Consider the following 14,306-nt stretch of genomic DNA (forward strand, 5'->3'; position numbering starts at 1 on the left):
TATGCTAGTTTGTCACATATCCCCGCCCGTGATGAGATTTGGTATAACAGATGATTATTTGCTTAACTTCTCTAATTTGTCTGATTCGAATCTCCTTTCTGTAAATTAGAGTAATTTAGACTCATCGCTTATATATATATATATATATAATATAACTTCACTAATTTGCTTGCATGTCTTCCTCAAATCCAGCGGTGTTCGTATTGACAGCATCATATACTTGCAAGCTTTAAGGCGGGTTTAAAGAGAAGGGTCAAGATTGTGGCCGGTTGACGTGCCAATGCAACGAGGGTGGAAATAGTATGGTCTCCCATTGTTTGGTTTGAAAAACGACAACATGCACACTACGCATATGCATGTGTGTAGAGAGAGAGAGATCACGTAAGCGAAGTAAGACTTTTGGGGAAGGGCACCTAAGCAATGTGGACTTTTGGGAGCTTCGATGAGTCTCAAATTCTAAACTCAGAAAACATCACAATTCACATAATTAATTTGATGAGCAAATTGCAAACAACAAAACCAAAATGAAACCAGTCTAATAAAACTTTGTTGCGTATGAAAATTGCCATATGACACAAGTTTGGTGTTACTTTGGGGCGTTGGTTTGGAATGGGATGCTTTCACTTTTTGTTTTTTTAATAATGTTTTTGTGTTAGAATTTTCCCTTGTAACTTGTTTAAGCAGCAAAGAAACAATACCAATGCCTAAAAGACAAAAAAAATTCAGAATCTTTATTCATTTGTGCAATGCTTCTCTCGAACAGTCTTGCTACAAACATTGATATCAAATTGGCATGAGCTGGTAGAGACCGCGTCGGCATGAAACTTGAAGATTTTGAGAAGAGAAAACAATCTGCCAGAGAATTTGATTTGAATGTTGAAGGGCAATGTACCAGCCAACATGTCCGAATGAATCATAATCAGCTCCGATTCTCCCTGCAAACGATCAGCTAAATTACTAGCGAGCATTACATTTGCGGTTTTGGTGGCAGCCTTTGATATCACTCCTGCTTTTATAAGAGCCTCACCCACCACCACACCCCTGTAAACCAAGAGCACTGTGCTGTGGGTGTACTTGAAGGCCACACCATTGGGGTTCATCACAGACATGTTCACATCCACGCTGATTTCGGGCACATTACGTGACGTGTCGATGTCTCTTAAGGCCACGATGTCCACCGTGGTTATGGGGGTCATTTTCTTGTACACTGTCATGGATAGAAGCAGCAATATAATCGATATGAGCATAAGAACAGAGGTCACTGCCGGACAGATGACTGTGAGCCGGACCATCTTTTTTCTAGTTACTTCCTTGTTGAAGAAGGTAGCTTTAAATGCTTAATTTCTATCATTTACCTCGCATGTCTTCCTTAACTTCTGCATGCCCTTCCTCCCCAGTTTGCTATTAAATTATTCAAACACGCTTAAAGAATTATAAGCCGTAATAGATGGAAAGCGTAAAAGTTGTGTTTGATGTGAAAATGCAGAGACTAGAGTGAAAAATATATGTATATTTATTAGATACTCAATACTACAACTTAATTCCAAGTCATATCAAAAGAAAAATACTTGAGAAATTATAGCACCAAACATGTATGTAATTAAAAGATTTATTTAACCCTATAGAGCAAGAAAAGATCATAAGTTGCTCTATGCGCACTTGGGGTCCCCAATAGTCTTGCTCTTGACATCGATATCGAAACCACATAAGCCGGTGGAGATCACAGGGACACCAACCACGTGGAAAACCTTCACTTTGCCGGAGATTTTGGTGTAAGTGTTGAAGGGCACCATACCCCCTGCCACGTCCATATGAATGACGGGGTTCCCCTGCATACGCTCAGCCAAAATGGTGAGCGTGACGGTCATGGATTTAGTGGCGCCTGGGGCTATCTCCCTGACTTCTATGACCGCCTCGCCGACCATAACACCCCTATAGAGCAAGTATGCAGTGCTTTTGGTGGGCGTGAAGGCATACTTGTTGGGGTTCTTCAAAGAGAGATTCAAATCCACAGTGAGTTTAGGCACATCCTGAGAAATTTGCAGGTCCCTTAAGACCACCCCATTCAGCATGGTTATGGGGTCCTTTCCTCTGTACACTGTCAACGATAGGATCCCCATTATAAGTGCTACTGAAATCACAAGACCTGCGGCCATCGCCATGGCGATGTATTGGGGCTTTCCTCCTAGTTTCTTCATGATACCTTCCCCCCTCGTTTCTTCCATTGTTTAACTTCTCCAACACAATATACCAGGTGATTTGTTCTTGCTGTGTTTTGCAGCGGCTATGGTGTACTTGCATACCATGCTCTGAACATCTTTTATAGCCTCAAATTTGCCCTCTTCCTTAATTAACTTATGCATGCCCTTTCTTTCTTTGTCATTAAGTTGCTCAAATCGAACCGTATCTTGATTACAGCATGCTTAAAATTTATATCGTGTACCAGCATGCTGAAACAAGTTTAAGGCCCAGCTTGAAGGGAAGCATAACGCAGAGAGGGAAAATTGTGGTCTTATTTGCTATGGAAAGCAACAAATGCATGCCATGCACTATATGCTGTTAACCCCTAAAAGGTGTTTGTTTTAAGGGTCCAAACAGAAAAGGGAGACAGAGCAAATTTGGACATAGATTTGTACTTTGCAGGAAGACTTTCAAATTAAAATACACTGGTTCTCAAACTCTCACAAGTGTTTTGTGAGCAAATTGTCTCATTCTTTCACGCACTTGGTTCTTTTCAGAATTTAGTCAAACTGAAAATGACAAGAGCTTTCTTTCTTCTTAAATTGAAGTATAGAGTATCCAGAACATTGATTGAAAATATACAGGCCAACTTCCACAAAAGTAGTATCGTTGAGAAGTCTTAGTGTATTTCTGGTTCAATTGTTTGATCTACAAGGTTTGCAAGATAAACAACCGTATTTCTCTGTCAGAATATTCGTTCACAAGAGTAGTCTCGAAATTAACATTTATTTCAAAAATAATATTAATGTTTTACGGTTCTAATTGATAGTATGACAACATAACAAACGACGATATAACATTATTAGATACAAAAGGTTATAGAAACAGCTCAATATCGAGTAATTCAAGATGCTGAAAATTGTGATTAATTAGTCACACAGTCCAGTCTTTCAAGTGAATTTTAGAAGGTTCCATCTCTAAGCACCATTCAAGACTGAGTAGCCCCATTGTCTGATCAACGGTCAGATTTTCTGCACCTTTCGAGTGCTCCTCTACTGTACATGTACATTTAAAATCTGCTTCCATTGCAGACTGCAAGAACTCCTCATCTGGTTCTTGAGGATTCAGAGCCAATATGTTCGGCGGGTGTCCAAAGCATTCCTTCAGGGAACACAATGCAGCAGCAGTGCATCGGTGGCATTTTACGTGGACTCTATGATCGCATGGGAGATCGAAGGATTTAGCCAATTTGATTTGTATGTCTACCTTAACTTCTGCATGTCCTTCGTCCCCCATTTGCTTTTAAATTATTGAAATCCAACATATCTTGAATTCTGCAGCATGCATATGCTTAAAGGATTTTAAGCCCGAATTGAAGGGAAGCGCAAAAGTTGTGTTTGATGTGAAAATGCAGAGACTAGAGTGAAAAATATAATCTTATTTTCAGTAAAAAGGGACAAATTAACAAATCCAGAATGCAACTTTATCTGATACGTAGAAGGTAGAAACAACCTAATTATTACAACCGATTCTGAATCATATAAAAAGAAAAAAAAACTTGAGAAATTAGAGTACTAAACATGTAACCCCACAGAGCAAGAAAAAGAATTATAAGTTAGCGTTCTATGAACACTTGGGCTCCCCAACAGTCTTGCTCTTGACATCAACAGCAAAACCACATAAGCCGGTGGAGATCAAATTGACCTTAACCATGTTGAAAACCTTCACTTTACCGGAGATTTTGGTGTAAGTGTTGAAGGGCACCATACCCGCCTTCACCTCCATATAAAACTCAGGATTCCCCTGCAAACGCTCAGGCATAATGGAGAGCGTGACAGTCATGGATTTAGTGGCGCCGGCGGCTATCTCTCCTGTGTCTATAACAGCCTCGCCCATCGGCACACCCCTATAGACCAAAAGTGCAGTGCCTTTGGTGGGCCTGAAGGCCTCCTTGTTGGGGTTCTTCACAGAGAGATTTAAATCTACAGTGAGTTTAGGCACTTTGTGAGAAATGTGCAGGTCCCTTAAAACCACCCCATCCACCATGGTTATGGGGTCCTTTCCTCTGTAAACTGTAACCGATAGGATCACCGTCATTATGAATGCTGTGATCACAAGAACCCCAACCACCGCAGTGGCGATGGGTACAGGCTTTCCTAGTTTCTTCATAATCCCTTCCTCCCTCATTTCCTCCATTGTTTTACTTCTCCAACACAACACCAGGCGATTTGTTCTTTCTGTGTTTTGCAGCGGCTATGGTGTGCTTACATACAATGCTTCGAACATCTTTTATAGCCCCATTTGCCTAGCAGGTCTCTTCCATAATTAACTTCTGCGTGCCCTTTCCTTTCTTGGTCATTAAGTTGCCCAAATCGAACCGTATCTTGATCACAGCATGCTTAATTATATCTTGTATCAGCATGCTTAAAGAAATTTACTCCCTGCTTCAAGGGAAACACAATGCAGATAGGGACAGAGACAGAGCAAATTGGGACATAGATTCGTACTTTGCAGGAAGACTTGGAAAGTAATATAAACTGGCACACAGCTCTCACCAGTATTTTGTGAGCAAATTGTCTCATTCTTTCACACACTTAGTTCTTCAGAATTTGGTCAAAGTTTGAGCAAATTATCATAGCATGTAGAAATTACAGGAATGGCAGATAGGTTTTTGGATAGACGAAATATTGATAAAATGTTTTACCAGTACCATCAGCAGAAAATCCAACTGAAATTGACAGAACCAATTGTTTTTCAAATGTTCTACAGAACACTCTTTCACAACACTAGTCTAGAAAATAATATTTTATTTAGAAATATCGACGTTCTAATTCAATTAATAGTACGACAACATAACATACTCCGATAAACTATTTCGTAATATAACATTATTAAATACAAGGTGATAGAAACAACTCAACATCAATGATGTCTACAAGTAATTCAAATTTGAAAATCATATTAAAAAGGAAAAAAATTTATATTTAACCAGTGCACTAAAGATACCAAAATATGTCACCCCATCACAACATGAGGGCTTGTAGTAGAGCAGTCACCAGTGAGTGGCATTTCAGTCAGTTAACTTCCCGCAAGCAGACAAGCCATATGCAAATCCAGAAAATAAGAAATCCCAGAAGCAAAAACGAAAAAAGATCACAACTTTGTCTTGCGTGTGCACTTCTGCTCTCCAACTGTCTTATTACTCACATTGATACTGAAATCGCAGGAGGAGGTGGAGATCACATGAATCTTGAAAATTCCAAAAATGACAACTTTGCCCCATACTTTGGTCGAAGTGGTCAAAGGCAAAGTACCGGCCACCACGTCCGAAAAGAGCTCCGATTTATCCAGGAACCGGTCCGCCATAATGGTCAGCGTCACGTTCATGGGCTTGGTCTGGTCCGCCGACATCTCGCCCGACCCGATTAGGGCCTGGCCCACCAGCTCCCCTCTGTAGTTGAACAAAGCGCTGCCGTTTTTGTACTTGAAGCCCACTTTGTTCGGGTTCTTCACCGATAGATCCACGTCCAGCGTCAAGTTCACGTCCACGCGGAGTCGGGGAAGGTCGAGCGCCACGTCGAGGTCTTTCAAAACGACGGAATTGATTGTCGTTTCGGGGTCCCTGGCTTTGAACACAGTCAAGCAGAGGATCACGAGTACGACTGTTGCGACCAGAACGACAGCTGTCACCCCCAGGCAGATGTTTCTGCACTTCCGAGATTGGCGGCCAGGATCTCCGCCGACGCCGCCGCCGCTGCCGCCCGAGGCTTTGAATGATCTTTCCTCTTCCTTCGATGAAGACACTTCCATCTCACTAATGAAAGTATGAAACCCCAAAGAGATTTATTGTGACAAGTTTCTGAATCGTAAAGGTTCTGGATTGCCAATATATATATAGAAAGATGGAAGCTTTTGGTGTTGGAGCGAGGATGCTTAAGTCGTGAGCTGACCAATTTGGCGGTTTGAGTTGAGCCACAGTAGCTCCAAAACGTGTCAATGGGGGCTTTTGGGGACCCTTTATAGAGCCACCTAGCCTAATCTTTTAAATATAATGTAATATATTTCTAAGATTAGAATGACGAACATTTGAAAGGGGATGAAGAAATAAAATCGTGGAAAGAAAGTGATTTTAATTTAATAAAATTTACAATGCCTTTCCTTGGGCTCAAAGTCATTAGGGGATCAAAATAGGAAATGAAATATATATATTTTTTAATATAAGCGATAGTCTAAATTAGAGAGAAAAGAATTTCTCTCACACAAGTATGATGCCGTAGGAAAAGAAAAATGAAATATTATAAGTTTTGAGGATTTTGTAGGAGATATTTATTCAAAATCTTTTTATGTTTACTCTTACTTAGGTTAGGTATAACTTGTAAGTAGGGGATGATAGTGTCTTAAGTGTCTGTGGTTAGGCCGTCAGGATCTTAATGACGAGAGGAAGGCAGACGCAATGCAATGGTGGGCTCCTGCACGTTCAAACTTCAAACCTTGGTTCTTAATCAAGTAAACGCAACTTAGATTAGAAACCCTAAAAATGGTCGGTGGAGCAATTGAAACACGCTAATTCAGTAATGGTTGATGCCTTGATGAGTTAGTCGATGACTCGATGGATCCACTAGACTAGTAGCTTTAGTTGAGTCATTGTTATAGCAATAGGTTTATAGCTTTAATCTAGACTAGTAGCTTTAGTTTAGTCATTGTTATAGCAATAGGTTTATAGCTTTAATTTGGTACACTCATCTTTCAAATTAAAGGATAAGGATTAAATGGACTACTACAATCGCAAACCACAAAATTTGACGGGATTTATTAATTCACTGTTGGAAATGAGCAAAGACAAAAAAAAAAGTCTTAAATTTGAGGATCGGCACTCGTTAGATACACTACCATGCAAAAAAAATAAAAATAAAATAAAAAATACGACAATAAAATGAGTGGCGTGAACAAAAAAGCTTTTGGGAGACAATACAAAACACGTAATTTTCAGAAGAAAAGTTTGCAACGTAGAAGATGGAAATGTTCACGGCGGCTTGAGGTAGCGAATTGTTGCATGTGGTTGGCAGGGAAGATTTTCGGGCCCATATTTTGGGCTTCTGGGCAATGTTGGGTGGTGCATGTTGTAATAGATATTTTGGGCTTATGGGCTTTGCTTTCTCTCAACTTCTTGACACCAAGCCGAACAAGCACGCACGCACACAACACATCAACTGACACAGCATAAATTGCAGGACATGACAAAAGCACAAATTGCAGCCGTTATTTGATAAGGAGAGCGACCCTTTTGTTTTTATGTGATTATCCGATCAAACCATCTCTTACATGATTATATCAAAGCCTCTGCTTTTGTAGTTGGGCAAGCCTTGATGTTACTTTAATGGTGGTAGGTTGAAATTTACAAGGCCATATGCGGCAGCAGCGCCTAGGTGGGCCATTTTACTGAACAACGCGGCAAGAGGCATTGCAGATGTTGACTTGATTGGTAAGAAATATGGATAATTTGGGTTTGGAAATTGAGCAAAAAAAATTGAATGAATGCATGGAAGAGAGTAGGCGTGGGGTGTGGTAGGTGCTCCAACATTCAAACGGATTCAATATTTCATAATAAAAATACAATATTTTATTACCTAACAATCTTCACAGAACAGAAGCACACATTTATATTGTGTGTGAAGCTCTAGACTGTACTAGGACTGTAGGATAGGGAGGAAGCAAGCACATCTACTATGGCCATTTTCTATGGGTTTATTTGTATTTATTTACTATTTTAGAAAATAAATAATAAAAGTTTAGATATTGAACGATTGAGGTAGTTTAAGAAGATGGGGTCCATGGGAATGGTAATGGGGAGTGAATTGGAGCGGCGGGTGGTGGAGCTGGTGACGGCGAAGCAGAAGGAGAGCCCAGTGGTTTGGGCCATGGAAGTGGGCAACTGGGTTGAGGCAGTTCCAAGCATTGAGTTGGGGGAGGTGTTGGTTTCCCAACTCTGTTTCCAACACAACCGGCCTTCCCTTTGGAAGTTTCTAGACCATGCTCTCTCCACAGGCCTCCTCTGCCCTCTCCATGTCCTCTCCATTTTGTCTTCCAGGTACCCATCATTTCCCTTCAACTCTCAGCTCTCACATTGGCGTTGTCATGGTTTTGTTGATTGGGGATTGCTTTGCAGGGTGGTTCCTCATAGACGGGCTCAGCCAGAAGCTTATAGACTCTATCTTGAACTCCTAAGAAGATATGCGTTTTCATTTGGTCCACTTGCTGGTGATGCTTCCAAAGAAAAGTGAGTGTGCCAAATCTCACTTTCTGCTCTATTTTTATTTGCTGTCATTGAATTCATTACCTTTATGTGGTGCTATATGAATTATTTGGTGTAAGCATAATCTCTGTTACCATTCTGTTTGGATACATCATTGGGTTTGTCTTATTTTATTTCAGGTTTTCAAACTTCGCAGAAAGTTTCCATCTTGGTTTAGATGGTTTAATTTGGTTTCAATTAACATGGGTCGAAATGCTTGCAAAAGGGATGCAGGCATTGCTAGCATGATTTTTGTATCAATCAATTGAATGAACTGCTGAAATTTTGCTTTTTTTCTATCTTGCAGGATAACAGAATCGATTGATGCTGCCCTACAACTTTCTCAGACATTTAAGGTTCGTGTTGTCGAGCTTGGACATGCATTGGTCCTGTTCTTTTTCAGTGTAATTATTAGCTTGATTGATAGCACATTGGATGATTGGGGATTCAAGATGACATCTCGAAAGAGACCGAGATCAGCTTTTGGAGGTTCAGACAATGATATGGAAATTGATTATAGGGAAAGTCAAAATCTCAAAGTTAAAGAACATCATGAACGGATAAGGAAAAGGAATTCTCTTTTGGCCATAGAGGTGCTGGCGAAACTAACAGAAAGCAGAAAATCTTTGGTTCTCCTTCGACTTGTTCACTTGAACATGTATGCCTCTCATTCTTAATATTTGTCACCTTCAATTTGTAGATGTATTAAGAATCCAACCATGCAATATTGGCAACGCATGATATTCCAAAAAAATCTTACATATTGCTCTGTCACTGCACATAAAAATCATTTATATGAAAAAGGATGCCTGTTGAGTGTTGGGAGACTAATAATAAATTTTCTGTTTAATCCTCTTTTATTCATAGGCCTGAAAGATTCAATGGCCTCCTGCAGAGGCTACGGTTTCTCAAAGGCCGTCAATTGGCATCCTCAGATTTGAATTCTGCGTTGCAACTATTGGCAAGATTGTCTGCCAACATCCATAGTGTCTTGGGTTTTAAATACCAGTTAAATAAGCACCGGCTTGTTGGTGTGCTTCTTGATATTGGTTCTCGGAAGCCAGTGTTTCACTGCAATTCTGGATTTGGTCACTCCACTTGTTGGGTCCGTTTTGATATATACATGGAGAATGCAATGGATGGCAAGCAACTTTCTATTAAATCATTTATTGATATACTTGCAGGTAAAGTCCCTTTGAAGAGTCTCATATGAATTCATATCTGATATAATTTCTGTAATTATATGTATGTAAAATGTATGCATGCCTGTATGCCCTTAGATTCATTTTAATAGAAAAAAATTTAAGAAAACTGCAAAAAATTCAATTAATTCCTAATTCCACCGACCTAACTGCAGAAGGAATTTTGACGCTCCAAGTATTTAACCAGGCAAGCTGGCAAGAAACCTTCCTAGAACTCTGGCTCTCAGCCCTTCGACTTGTGCAACGAGTTGAGACTTCTCCATGTTAACATATCTTGTAACAGAAAAGAAAATGAAGATAGATAGTTACCTTCTCCTTCATTCTTCATTTGCAGGAACGTGATCCTCTTGAAGGCCCTATACCACATATTGAGGCCCGTCTTTGTGTCCTTTTGTCTATTGTCCCCTTGGCCATTGCTAATGTTTTGGAGGATAAGATCAAAGTGAATTCCTCTTCTATTGAGGGAGATACAGTGTCTGGGAATATGGAGAGTGGATATGGAGACGAAATGGATGGCAAAGCTAATACTTCAAGGAAGGCAGGGACTGATTTCTTCTCTACAGGTCCTTGGAAACTTCTCTGGCCTTTTATGCCCTCCTTCATCAGTCGTTGATTCATCTAATATTGCCGCAACAAAAGCAGCTCGCTTTATACTTAATTCCAAGAATGAAAAGGATGCATCAGGTGGAGGCAGTGATGGTGATACCAGTATAAAATCAGGTTTATCTTGGAAATCTGTAGTCTGCTTTTAATCTCACCTCAGATTTTGAATCGATCAGTGGTTAATGCATATGTATTTTAGGCATGAATCTCTTATTGCAGAAAAAGTGTACACATGGATCTTGTTTGCTGTCTATAACTTTGGTTTGGTGCTTTCTGCAATAATTTTGCCATGTTTTTCAGGCGGTGACATGAGGCACCTTATTGTGGAAGCTTGCATTGCAAGAAACTTAATCGACACATCAGCATATTTTTGGCCCGGTTATGCGTCTGCATCCACATTCTCACTGTCAGATACATCACCAGTTCAAAAATCTCTTTGGTCAACTTTCATGGAAGGGGCACCATTGAGGGATTCCCTAATAAAATCCCTTATCAGGACCCCAGTTTCAAGGTATAATGAAAAATGTCTCAATATAATTGTAGTGCGAGCTGATCTTTTGCTGATTAGTTTCTCCTTTATTCTGCTGTTCAAGTTTAGCAGAGGTAAAGAAGTTATATCATATTGCATTGACTGGGTCTGAGGAGGAGAAGTCCGCTGCAGCAAAGATCCTATGTGGTGCATCTCTCAAAAGTGGATGGAACATTCAGGTTGAATAATCATGCAGTAACACTAAAAATCTACATTTGGCTATGTTTCGAGTCCTGTTATATCTATTATAGCCTAATGGTGTCTTTTATCCTCATGTCACTCTTCAAGTTTGCTAATGGCACCTCTAATATTTTGGGCTTCAAGTTCTAAATGTTAATGTTATGGCTGTTAAGAAAAATTATTTATTAAGAAAATTAAATTTTGATTTCTGAACTTTGTTGTTTTCAGGAACATGTGGTGCACTTTGTGGTCAAGCTTCTTTCTCCTCCTGTACCTCCCAATTATAGTGGATCAAGAAGTCACTTAATTGATTATATGTCAATGTTGAGTGCTCTCCTTTTCGGAACTTCCTCTGTTGATACAGTTCATATACTTTCTTTGCATGGTATGGTGAGTGAAGAAGTCTCATGCCCATCTCTATTGGTATCATAAAATAATTTGAGCTTAGAATGCCTTCCTATTGATTCAACTAAGTCATAAGAAGTTGAAGTTCGGACATTCTTATGCCTACAGGTCCCTGAAGTTGCAGCTTCTTTAATTACGCTTTGTGAGGTCTTTGGATCACTTAAGCCTACATCAAGTAACAAATCAAGCATTGGTGATGAGTCCTCCGTTTACATGGTTTTTTCTTTAGCATTTCTTTTTCTTCTTCGTCTATGGAAATTCTATAGACCACCTCTTGAACAATACATTACGGAGAGAGGAGGAGCAGTTGGAGGAGTGCTGACTTTGGAGTATCTTTTGTTATTGCGCAATGGCCACACTGCACCTGCCCGGAATGAAACAAACAGCAGCGGGGATCAGCTTGAATCAGCATCTCGAGAACCTATGTACATTGATTCTTATCCGAAATTACAAGCCTGGTATTGTCAAAACAAGTCTTGTATAGCTTCAACACTTTCTGGTCTCTCTAGTGGAAATCCTGTTCATGAAGTTGCTAATAAAATATTAAGTATGATTTATTGGAAAATAACTAGAACTGGGGACCCATCAAGTAACTCTTCTGGACCATCAAGCAGCAGCATTAGTGGCTCCCCTGCAGATACTGGAGAGGACATGTGTCAGAGACCAATGCTTCCTGCTTGGGAGATACTGGAAGCCATTCCTTTTGTTCTTGAGGCTATTTTAACTGCTTGTGCCTACGGCAGGCTTTCATCCCGGGACCTGACAACAGGTTAGTTGGATTACTGCACTTGTTAATCCAGGCTCATTATGTGGTTTTTTTCTTTGTAATTTCTTCTGTTTCTTTCATCAGCTCATGAATATGTAACTCTCTTGACACTTCATACAAAAATTAGAGTGTTTAGTGATATTTTAAGATTTTATTCATGAAAGTCCTTCTTATGAGCCCTTAAATGCTTGCAGGGCTGAGAGACCTTGTTGAGTTTCTTCCTGCTTCCCTTGCTGCCATTATTAGTTACTTCTCTGCAGAAGTTACCCGTGGTATTTGGAAACAAGTGGCTATGAATGGAATAGATTGGCCTAGTCCAGCAGCGATTCTTCAATCAGTTGAATCTGAAATAAAAGAAATACTCAATGCTGTTGGTGTCAACGTTCCAAGCTGTGGTAATTTAACTCCTCTTATTTTTGTATTGTTCGTAGGTCTGTTCTGATTATCCTATTCTGGTGCTGTAGCCCCACACACAAACAGACTCACAGAGATTGACAATGATTGGTTCAATTTACCTACTGTCATACTAACTTTAGAATGTCTTCTGCCTCTCCGTTGCTAAAACCTTTTCAATGCCTTGCAGGGATTTCAACTGTAATGCTTCCACTTCCACTGGCTGCTCTTGTGAGTTTAACCATTACTTTTAAACTCGAGAAGAGCCTCGAATACATACATGCTGTTGCTGGACTGGCCTTGGAGAACTGTGCATCAGGTTGTCCTTGGCCTAGCATGCCCATTGTAGGCTGTTTGTGGGCTCAAAAGGTCCGCCGCTGGCATCACTTCATTGTTGTGTCATGTTCTCGCTCTGTATTTAGACAGAACAAAGATGCTGTTGCGCAGCTTCTGAGAAGTTGCTTCTCCTCATTCCTTGGATCGCTCCATGCTTCAACCTCTTCATTGTCCAGTCAAAGCAGTGTGAATGGTCTGTTGGGCTTCACCATTGCAGACATTGGCGCTCATCCTTCCATAGCACCTGGATTTCTATACCTGCGTTCTTGTCGGACAATACACGTTGTCCAGCACGTGAATGATGTGATCGTAGGACTTGTAGCAGAGTATGCTGCGAAACTAGCTGAGAGATGTGCAAGCACAGATTCCCCTCGCTTGAAGTCTAGCCAAGCATCACTGTCCCTAGCCATTGCAAAGGCAAAGGAGGTAGCCTCACTTGGTGCAAGCCTCTTGTGCGTGGCAGGCGGAGTTCAGCTGGTTCAAGAACTTTACAGGGAAACAATCCCAACCTGGTTACTCTCATCAAAGGAAGAGAAGCTCGGGGAGGTGAATGCCACGTCTCGCGTAATGGAGGGGTATGCAATGGCATATCTGGTGATCCTGTCAGGTTCCGTTGAATGGGGCATTGGAGACAACTTGCCTTCATGGACACTCTCAAGAAGGGCCAGGATTGTTGGGAGCCACATGGATTTTCTGGCAGGGGTGTTGGAGGGAAACATATCACTTGGCTGTGATCCTGAAACTTGGAAAGCTTATGTTTCTTGTTTGGTGGGCTTAATGGTGAACTTTGCTCCGGCGTGGATTCAGGAAGTGAAGGTGGAGACGTTGAGGAAATTAGCCGGTGGATTGAGAGGGTGGTATGAATGTGAGCTGGCCCTTTCTCTTCTTGAAAGAGGTGGGGCTTCAGCCATAGGCTCTGCCGCCGAATTAGTTTATGTGTTGGATGGAGTTTGAATTCAAACTCTATCCAAGATGTAGAATGCAGTGATTTTAATCTATCGATTTGGTACTTATATGATGTTGCAATTTAGCCTCCAAATTGGGTTAGCAATCCGATTGTCTTTTTTATTTCAGTTGTGCCTGCTAACGAAAATTAGAACGTAAATGAGAGAAAATAACTTAGAGAAGTACCACGAAACTTAGAACCTACTTCCTTACCCAACTCTTCTAATAGGCTAGAAGACATTTTCTCCTACTTTCATATCAAACACTTTCTCGAATATGATCTAATACGTCTTAATTTATAATAAACAACTTGTAATAAAAAAAAAGAAACAAAAATTACTTCCTTGCTGGTATGTGATAATGTGAGAATAATAAACAACAAAATGGAGGAAAATAATGAAAGTGGAATTTTACATTTGGCGGATTGGCAGATTGGCGGGGCATGTTCAAAATTTCGTAAAAACTGAAAATAGA

At 40.4% G+C, this 14,306-nt stretch overlaps 5 protein-coding genes across 5 annotated transcripts; 1 reads left to right on the forward strand and 4 right to left on the reverse strand.

Moving 5' to 3' along the window:
- Nucleotides 1–731: 731 nt before the first annotated feature.
- On the reverse strand, nt 732–1,292 carry LOC103343375 (uncharacterized). The gene has a single exon (XM_008247039.2). It carries the CDS (start codon nt 1,290–1,292, stop codon nt 732–734), a length of 561 nt encoding a protein of 186 aa, XP_008245261.2.
- Nucleotides 1,293–1,649: 357 nt separating this feature from the next.
- LOC103343369 (uncharacterized) lies at nt 1,650–2,162 on the reverse strand. The gene has a single exon (XM_008247033.2). It carries the CDS (start codon nt 2,160–2,162, stop codon nt 1,650–1,652), a length of 513 nt encoding a protein of 170 aa, XP_008245255.2.
- A 1,642-nt stretch (nt 2,163–3,804) lies between these two features.
- On the reverse strand, nt 3,805–4,377 carry LOC103343358 (uncharacterized). The gene has a single exon (XM_008247025.1). It carries the CDS (start codon nt 4,375–4,377, stop codon nt 3,805–3,807), a length of 573 nt encoding a protein of 190 aa, XP_008245247.1.
- Nucleotides 4,378–5,039: 662 nt separating this feature from the next.
- LOC103342465 (uncharacterized) lies at nt 5,040–6,202 on the reverse strand. Its single transcript, XM_008246093.2, has one exon. It carries the CDS (start codon nt 5,989–5,991, stop codon nt 5,335–5,337), a length of 657 nt encoding a protein of 218 aa, XP_008244315.2. The 5' UTR covers nt 5,992–6,202; the 3' UTR covers nt 5,040–5,334.
- A 1,665-nt stretch (nt 6,203–7,867) lies between these two features.
- On the forward strand, nt 7,868–13,905 carry LOC103342474 (mediator of RNA polymerase II transcription subunit 33A-like). Its single transcript, XM_008246102.2, is given in 13 exon segments — nt 7,868–8,269; nt 8,348–8,458; nt 8,781–9,131; nt 9,341–9,657; nt 9,831–9,922; nt 10,010–10,213; nt 10,215–10,395; nt 10,579–10,789; nt 10,872–10,986; nt 11,216–11,377; nt 11,501–12,161; nt 12,353–12,553; nt 12,742–13,905. Coding segments are annotated over 13 exon segments (3,972 nt in total). The 5' UTR covers nt 7,868–8,003; the 3' UTR covers nt 13,842–13,905.
- Nucleotides 13,906–14,306: the final 401 nt, after the last annotated feature.

This window comes from Prunus mume, linkage group LG1 (genome assembly GCF_029339155.1).
Source record: "Prunus mume cultivar Tortuosa linkage group LG1, ASM2933915v1, whole genome shotgun sequence".
Taxonomy (NCBI): Eukaryota; Viridiplantae; Streptophyta; class Magnoliopsida; order Rosales; family Rosaceae; genus Prunus; species Prunus mume.